The sequence below is a fragment of the Larus michahellis genome, unplaced genomic scaffold (assembly GCF_964199755.1).
Source record: "Larus michahellis unplaced genomic scaffold, bLarMic1.1 SCAFFOLD_610, whole genome shotgun sequence".
NCBI lineage: Eukaryota > Metazoa > Chordata > Aves > Charadriiformes > Laridae > Larus > Larus michahellis.
Window position 1 is genome coordinate 2,965 of NW_027435921.1, and position 8,579 is coordinate 11,543.

Below are 8,579 nucleotides of genomic sequence, written 5' to 3' on the forward strand. Positions count from 1 at the left end.
GTCCTTACCTGTCCCTGAGGCCAGTCCCCATCTGTCCGTCTGTCTGTCCCCAACCCCTGTCCCTGTCTGTCCGTGAGTGCTGTCCCCTTCTGTCCCCGTCCGTCTGTCCGTCTGTCTCTGCAGCTCCATATCTGCCCTTGGGCCCCATCCACCCGCCCGTCCGTGTGTCTGTCCCCGCTCTCCGTGTATCCGTCCCCATCCGTGTATCCATCCCCATCCGTGTGTCCATCCCCATCCGTGTATCCGTCCCCGTCCGTGTGTCTGTCCCTGTCCGTGTATCCATCCCTGTCTGTGTGTCCATCCCCATCCGTGTGTCCGTCCCCATCCCTGTGTCCATCCCTCTCCGTGTATCCGTCCCCGTCCGTCTGCACATCCCCGTCCGTGTGTCCATCCCTGTCCATCTGTCTGTCCCCATCCGTGTATCCGTCCCCGTCCGTCTGCACATCCCCGTCCGTGTGTCCATCCCTGTCCATCTGTCCGTCCCCATCCGTGTGTCCATCCCTGTCCATCTGTCTGTCCCCATCCGTGTATCCGTCCCCGTCCGTCTGCCCGTCCCCGTCCGTGTGTCCATCCCTGTCCATCTGTCTGTCCCCATCCGTGTATCCGTCCCCGTCCGTCTGCACGTCCCCGTCCGTGTGTCCGCCCGGTGGGCGATGGGGCTGTGGAGGTGGGTGCTGGCGCTGTTGGCGCTGGGTGCCGGGTGCCCGGGGGGGGCCAGGGAGGGCCTGGACTTCCCCACCCCCGATGGCCTGGACCGGGTGCTGCCCGTCACCCTGAAGAACTACAAGGCGCTGCTGAAGCGGTTCCCGGTGGTGGCCCTGCTCTACCACCGCCCCCCCCGCGGCGACCGGGGCACCCAGCGCCACCAGGAGATGGAGGAGCTGGTCCTGGAGGTGGGCACGGGGTCGGGGGGGGAGGGAGGGGGACGGACCCCACCTGGCGCTGGGGACGCCGTGGGGACAACGGGATGCTGGTGGGATGGGGGCTGGGGCTGGGGTACCAGCACCCGTGTGGCACTGGGGGTACTGGTGGGGACCAGGGGACACCGATGGGATGGGCAACCACAGCCATATGGCACTGGGGACACTGGTGGGGCACTGGGGACACTGGTGGGACAAGTGGCTGCACCTGTGTGGCGCTGGGGACACTGGTGGGGACCAGGGGACACTGATGGGACAGGTGGCTGTACCTGTGTGGCACTGGGGACACTGGTGGGGACCAGGGAACAGTGATGGGACAGGCAGCTCCAACCATGTGGCACTGGGGACACTGGTGGGGACCAGGGGACACTGATGGGACAGGCAGCTCCAACCATGTGGCACTGGGGACACTGGTGGGGACCAGGGGACACTGATGGGACAGGCAGCTCCAACCATGTGGCACTGGGGACACTGGTGGGGACCAGGGGACACTGGTGGGACAGGTGACTGCACCTGTGACAGGCACTGGGGACACTGGTGGGGACCAGGGGACACTGATGGGACAGGCAGCTCCAACCATGTGGCACTGGGGACACTGGTGGGGACCAGGGGACGCTGGTGGGACAGGTGGCTGCACTGGTGTGGCACTGGGGACACTGGTAGGGACCAGGGGACACTGGTGGGACAGGTGGCTGCACCCATGTGGCACTGGGGACACTGGTGGGGACCAGGGGACACTGGTGGGATGGGCAACTACAGCCATATGGCACTGGGGACACTGGTGGGGACCAGGGGACACTGGTGGGACAGGCACTGGCACTGGGCTACCAGCACCTGTGTGGCACTGGGGACACTGGTGGGGACCAGGGGGTACCACTAGTGCCACCTGCTTTGGGGACACCAGCTGCCGGGGGCGGGGGGGGACACACGACATCCGTCCCTATGAGCCGGCACCCGCTGGGACCCCCGGTGTGGGTGGAGGGGGATGGGCTGGGGACCCTGGGGGACCCTGGGGGACCCTTGGCTGGGGTTGTGGGGGTGGGGGGTGGGGGACGGGACGGGACAGGGCCGGTGGCAGGTGTCCCCAGCGCGGTGTCCCCCCCCCCGCCCCCCCCAGCTGGCAGCCCAGGTGCTGGAGGACAAGGGAGTGGGCTTCGGCCTCGTCGACTCTGAGAAGGACGCAGCCGTCGCCAAAAAGCTGGGTAAGGGTGACACCATCCACCCCCCCCCTCACCCCCGCCCCCAGCCCCCGACCCCCCCGATGGGACCCCTCAGGCAGAGCGATGCCCCCCCCCCATCCCCCTGCCTGGCACAGGGACTTCTGTGTGCCCCCAGCCGGGCACAGGGACCCCCCGGGACCCCAAACCAGACACAAGAACCCCCCCCAGGACCCCCAAACCAGACACAGGGACCACCAAGACCCCCTAAACCAGACACAAGGACCCCCCCCAGGACCCACAAACCAGACACGGGACCCCCCGGGACCCCCCAGGACCCCAAACCAGACACAGGGACCCCCCCCCCAGGACCCCAAACCAGACACAGGACCCCCCCAGGACCCCCAAACCAGACACAGGGACCCCCCCCCAGGACCCCAAACCAGACACAAGGACCCCCCCAGGACCCTCAAACCAGACACAGGGACCACCAAGACCCCCTAAACCAGACACAAGGACCCCCCCCCAGGACCCCAAACCAGACACAGGACCCCCCCAGCCCCTACCAGCCAGACAGAGGGACCCCCCCCGGACCCCCAGACCAGACACAAGGACCCCCCCAGGACCCCCAAACCAGACACGGGGACCACCAAGACCCCCCAAACCAGAGACAGGACTCCCCCCAGGACCCCCTAAACCAGACACAAGGACCCCCCCAGGACCCCCAAACCAGACACGGGACCCCCCAGGACCCCCAAACCAGACACAAGGACCCCCCCCAGGACCCCCAAGCCAGACAGAGGGGCCCCCAGGACCCCCAAGTCAGACACAGGACCCCCCCAGGACCCTCAAACCAGACACGGGACCCCCATAGGACCCCCAAACCAGACAGATGAGCCCCCAGGACCCCCAAACCAGGCACAGGACCCCCCCCCCCCCCCAGCCCCTACCAGCCAGGCACAGGGACCCCCCCCCAAGACTCCCAAATCCGTCACGGGGACACCGCAGCCCCCCAGGTGACCCCCCCCGCCGCCCCCCAGGCCTGACGGAGGAGGACAGCATCTACGTCTTCAAGGAGGACGAGGTGATCGAGTACGACGGGGAGCTGGCGGCGGACACGCTGGTGGAGTTCCTGCTGGATGTGAGAGGCCCCCCCCCCCCCCAAAAAACACCCTGTGGGGGGACCCAGGCATCCAGGACTGGCCCCCCCCTCCAACCGCTGACCCCCCCCCATCACCACCTCAGGAGGGAACCCAGGAATTCGTGTCCCCAACCCTCCATTTGGGTGCTTGGGGGAGGACCCGGGTGTCCTGACACCCCCCTGCCCCCGCTGTCCCTGACCTGGGGGGGGTCCCTGGGGACCCCGGTGCTGCCCGCCCCCCCCCCCGCCAGGTGCTGGAGGACCCGGTGGAGTTCATTGAGGGCGACCACGAGCTCCAGGCCTTCGAGAACATCGAGGACGACCCCAAACTCATCGGCTACTTCAAGAACGAGGAGTCGGAGCGTACGTGGGGCTGGGGCAACGCACCCCCCTCACCCCGTGTGTGTGTCCCCTTCTGTCCCTCTGTCCCTCCTGTCCCCCCCCGCGCACCCCAACCACAGCCCCAGTCCCAACTCATCCTTCCATCCGTTTGCTTATCCATCATCCCTCCATCATCCCTCCCTCCATCATCCCTCCATCCCTCCCTCCGTCCTTCCCGCTCTCCATCCCTCCCTCCATCATCCCTCTGTCCATCCCTCCGTCCTTCCTGCTCTCCATCCATTCCTCCATCATCCCTCCCTCCATCCTTCCTGCTCTCCATCCCTCTCTCCATCATCCCTCCCTCCATCATCCCTCTATGCATCCCTCCATCCTTCCCACTCTCCATCCCTCCTTCCATCATCCCTCCATCCTTCCTGCTGTCCATTCCTCCCTCCATCCATCCCTCCATCCTTCCCGCTGTCCATCCCTCCCTCCCTCTTCCCTCCATCCGTCCCTCCATCCTTTCCGCCGTCCATCCCTCCCTCCCTCATCCCTCCATCCCTCCCTCCATCATCCCTCCGTCCATCCCTCCGTCATCCATCCCTCCATCCCTCCCTCCCTCATCCCTCCCTCCATCCTTCCCGCTGTCCATGCCTCCCTCCATCCCTCCGTGAGGACACCAGGGACCGAGCCGGACACCCCCCGATCTCGTTGGGCACCGTGGGGTTGGGCTGGGGAAGTGGTGGTGGTGGGGGGGGTGTCCTGCTTCTGGAGCCGATCCAGCGGGCCGGGGCTGGGCGGGGGGTGCCGGTGCCCCGGTGCCCCCTCCAGGACCCGTCCCCGCTCCCCCAGACTTCAAAGCCTTCGAGGAGGCGGCGGCGGAGTTCCACCCCTACATCCCCTTCTTCGCCACCTTCGACAGCAAGGTAGGGACGAGGGGCCCGGCGGGGCAGGGCCACCCCCCCGCCGGCACCCATGGGTGGCTGAGGAACGCCCCCCCCACCCCAGATGGCCAAGAAGCTGACGCTGAAGCTGAACGAGATCGACTTCTACGAGCCCTTCATGGAGGAGCCAAAGACCATCCCCGACCGGCCCAACAGCAAGGAGGAGATCGTGGCCTTCGTGGAGGAGCACAAGAGGTGGGGGCCCGGCCCACGGGACAGGTGGTTGCCATGGGGAGGTGGTTGCCATGGAGAGGTGGTTGCCATGGGGAGGTGGTTGCTATGGGGAGGTGGTTGCTATGGGGAGGTGGTTGCCATGGAGAGGTGGTTGCCATGGAGAGATGGTTGCCATGGGACATGGTTGCCTGGGGAAGTGGTTGCTATGGGGAGGTGGTTGCCATGGGGAGGTGGTTGCCATAGGGAGGTGGTTGCCATGAGAGGTGGTTGCCATGGAGAAGTGGTTGCCATGGGTGGTGGTTGCTATGGGGAGGTGGTTGCTATGGGGAGGTGGTTGCCATGGAGAGATGGTTGCCATGGGACATGGTTGCCTGGGGAGGTGGTTGCTATGGGGAGGCGGTTGCCATGGGGAGGTGGTTGCCATGAGAGGTGGCTCCCATGGGAGGTGGTTGCCATAGGGATGTGGTTCCCTGGGGAGGTGGTTGCCATGGGGAGGTGGTTCCCATGGGAGGCGGTTGCCATGGGGACATGGTTGCCATGGGGAGGCGGTTGCCATGGGAGGCGGTTGCCATGGGGAGATGGTTGCCATGGGGAGGCGGTTGCCATGGGGAGGCGGTTGCCATGGGAGGTGGTTGCCATGGGGAGGTGGTTGCCATGAGAGGTGGCTCCCATGGGAGGTGGTTGCCTGGGGAGGTGGTTGCCATGGGGAGATGGTTGCCATGGGGAGGCGGTTGCCATGGGAGATGGTTGCCATGGGGAGGCGGTTGCCATGGGGACATGGTTGCCATGGGGAGGCGGTTGCCATGGGAGGCGGTTGCCATGGGGAGATGGTTGCCATGGGGAGGCGGTTGCCATGGGGAGGCGGTTGCCATGGGAGGTGGTTGCCATGGGGAGGTGGTTGCCATGAGAGGTGGCTCCCATGGGAGGTGGTTGCCTGGGGAGGTGGTTGCCATGGGGAGGCGGTTGCCATGGGGAGATGGTTGCCATGGGGAGGCGGTTGCCATGGGAGATGGTTGCCATGGGGAGGCGGTTGCCATGGGGAGGCGGTTGCCATGGGGAGGTGGTTGCCATGGGGAGGCGGTTGCCATGGGAGATGGTTGCCATGGGGAGGTGACTGCCGGGGCAGCCGCAGCCTCGGGCATGGGGGAGATTCCCGAGCAGGGGGAGGCCGGGGCGTGGGGGCCCCCCCGATGCTTATCGAGGCCCCCCCCTCCTTCCCCCCCTTTTACTCCCCCCCCCCCCGACACCCCCCCTTTCCCCTGACACCGCTTTGCTGGGCACTGCCCCTGGGGTGACACGAGTTGGCCAGGGCTCAGCGGGCTGGGGGGCGATGGGGGGGCGCTGAGCCTGCCCCCGGGGGGTGGGCCGTGGGGCAGCCGATCCCCCCCCGCCCCCCTCCCCGGTGCGGGGGGTCCCGGGGCGGGGGGGGGGTCCCGGGGGGGGGGGGGGGCAGGGCAGGCTTAAGGCCCAGGCGCTGCCGGGATGTTCCCGCAGCCTTAATCCCCCCCGCCCGGATCAACCCGCCCCCCCGCCGTGGCCTCAATCCCGCGGGAGATGGGGAGATGGGGGGACCCTGCCAGCCCCCCCCGTGGTCCAGCGGTGAGGGGGGGGCCCCTAACCCTGTGCCCCCCCTCTCCCTGAGCCAGCCCGGGTGTCCTGACCCCCCCCCCTCAAGCTGCTGCACCCCCACCTGAGCAACCCTCCCCCGCAGCTGCACAGCAGAGCCTGGGGGGGGGTGGGCAGCGACTCCGGGGGGTGGGGGGGAATTTGGGGGTGCCCCTCACTGTCCCCCCCCCATCTCGCAGGGCCACGCTGCGGAAACTCAAACCCGAGAGCATGTACGAGACCTGGGTGAGTGTGGGGGGAGAGGGACACACACACACCCCCCCCCCCCCCGTCGCCAAGTCCTGCCCCCATCACCTTGACACCCCCCCCCGGGGAGCCCCTGTACCCTGGGGGGCCCCCCCGGTGACACCGGCCCGTGTCCCCCCCCCCCCAGGAGGACGACATGGACGGGATCCACATCGTGGCTTTCGCAGAGGAGGATGATCCGGGTGAGGGAGGGGGCTGGGGGAGCCGGGGGGGGGGAGGGTGTCAGGGGGTCCGGAGGGGGGGACCCTCACCCCAGTGTCAACCCCCCCGGTCCCGTCCCATCCCCCCCCCCCCCCCAAGATGGGTTCGAGTTCCTGGAGATCCTGAAGGACGTGGCCCAGGACAACACGGACAACCCCGACCTCAGCATCATCTGGATCGATCCCGAGGATTTCCCGCTGGTACCGGCCCCGCCAAGGGAGCGGGGAGTGGGGGGGGACACCCCACCACGACCCCCCCAGCGCTGTGGGGTGGGTCTGGGGTTGGGGGGGGTGTGTGAGTGTGTGTGTGCTCTGACCCCCCCCGCTGTGTCCCCCCCGCCAGCTCATCCCTTACTGGGAGAAAACCTTCAACATCGACCTGTCCCGGCCCCAGATCGGGGTGTCAACGTCACCGACGTGAGTGTGTGCCCCCCTCCCCACACCCGCGGACCCCCGGCATGGCCCCTTCCCCCCACCCCCCCCCAATTCCCCACCCCACCCATGTCAGCTGCCGGCTGAGGCCTGACAACGCTCATCACACTTGTGGCCCTCAAAGGCGGCTCCTGGGAGCCGGGGTCCCAGCCTGTCCCGTCCCTCCCTCCCTCGGTGGGTGTCGCCCCCCCCCCGCCTCCAGCCCTGTCCCAGGACCCCAGCATGGCCCCCCCATTCCCCCATTCCCCCCCCCACGTCAGCTGCGGGCTGAGGCCTGACAACGCTCATCACACATGTGGCCCTCAAAGGCGGCTCCTGGGAGCCAGGGTCCCAGCCTGTCCCATCCTGTCCCCCCCTCCTCCATTGGTGGGTGTCGCCCCCACCCAGCCCCATCCCAGGACCCCCAGCATGGCCCCCCCATTCCCCCATTTCCCCCCCCCCCACGTCAGCTGCGGGCTGAGGCCTGACAACGCTCATCACACATGTGGCCCTCAAAGGCGGCTCCTGGGAGCCAGGGTCCCAGCCTGTCCCATCCTGTCCCCCCCCTCCTCCCTTGGTGGGTGCCGCCCCACCCAGCCCCGTCCCAGGACCCCCAGCATGGCCCCCCCATTCCCCCATTTCCCCCTCCCACGTCAGCTGCGGGCTGAGGCCTGACAACACTCATCACACATGTGGCCCTCAAAGGCGGCTCCTGGGAGCCGGGGTCCCAGCTGTCCCCCGCTCCCTCGGTGGGTGTCGTGTCCCCTCCGCCCCGGGCCCTGTCCCATGTGTGTGTGTGTGTCCCGGTGTGTCCCCCCGCCCCCCCCCCCCCCAGGCCGACAGCGTATGGCTGGAGATGACGGACGAGGAGGATCTGCCGGGGCCGGAGGAGCTGGAAGAGTGGCTTGAGGACGTGCTGGCGGGGGACATCAACACCGAGGACGACGACGATGACGACGACAACGACGACGACGACGATGACGACGATGACGACTAGGCCTCGTGCTGGCCCCAGCCCTGTCCCCCATTAAAGTCCCCAAAGAACCAGGCTGTGTCGCCGTGGGGGGGGGGGACACACACACATATGATGGGGCGGGGGCTGGAGATGCTCCGGGCACGCGCACCCACCGCGCGCGATGTCCCCCTTGTCACCCCCCCCACCCCCCGCCCTTCCTTGGCTCTTTCCCGGGGTGACCCCTCCACCCCCAGCCCCCCCCCCCGGGGACCCCAAAATGTTGGGGGACGGGACACCGTGTCCCCACCCCACGGCGGGCCCCCGGGTGTCCGTGCCCCCCCCCCTTCAATCCATGGTGGGGGGTGTGGGAGGATGGAGGAGCCCGCCCCGCCCCTTTAAGCCCCGCCCACCCCCCAGGACCACGCCCCGTTAAGCCACGCCCACCCACACCCCCCCCCGGACACGCCCCGCTGCTCAGAGCGGC

At 68.2% G+C, this 8,579-nt stretch overlaps 1 protein-coding gene across 1 annotated transcript; it reads left to right on the forward strand.

The window, feature by feature from the left end:
* The first annotated feature begins 653 nt into the window (after positions 1 to 653).
* Positions 654 to 8,187, forward strand: LOC141736776 (calsequestrin-1-like). Its single transcript, XM_074571345.1, is given in 12 exon segments — positions 654 to 893; positions 2,038 to 2,122; positions 3,118 to 3,218; positions 3,470 to 3,581; positions 4,392 to 4,465; positions 4,548 to 4,678; positions 6,463 to 6,508; positions 6,657 to 6,711; positions 6,830 to 6,930; positions 7,073 to 7,127; positions 7,130 to 7,146; positions 7,976 to 8,187. Coding segments are annotated over 12 exon segments (1,179 nt in total). The 3' UTR covers positions 8,138 to 8,187.
* Positions 8,188 to 8,579: the final 392 nt, after the last annotated feature.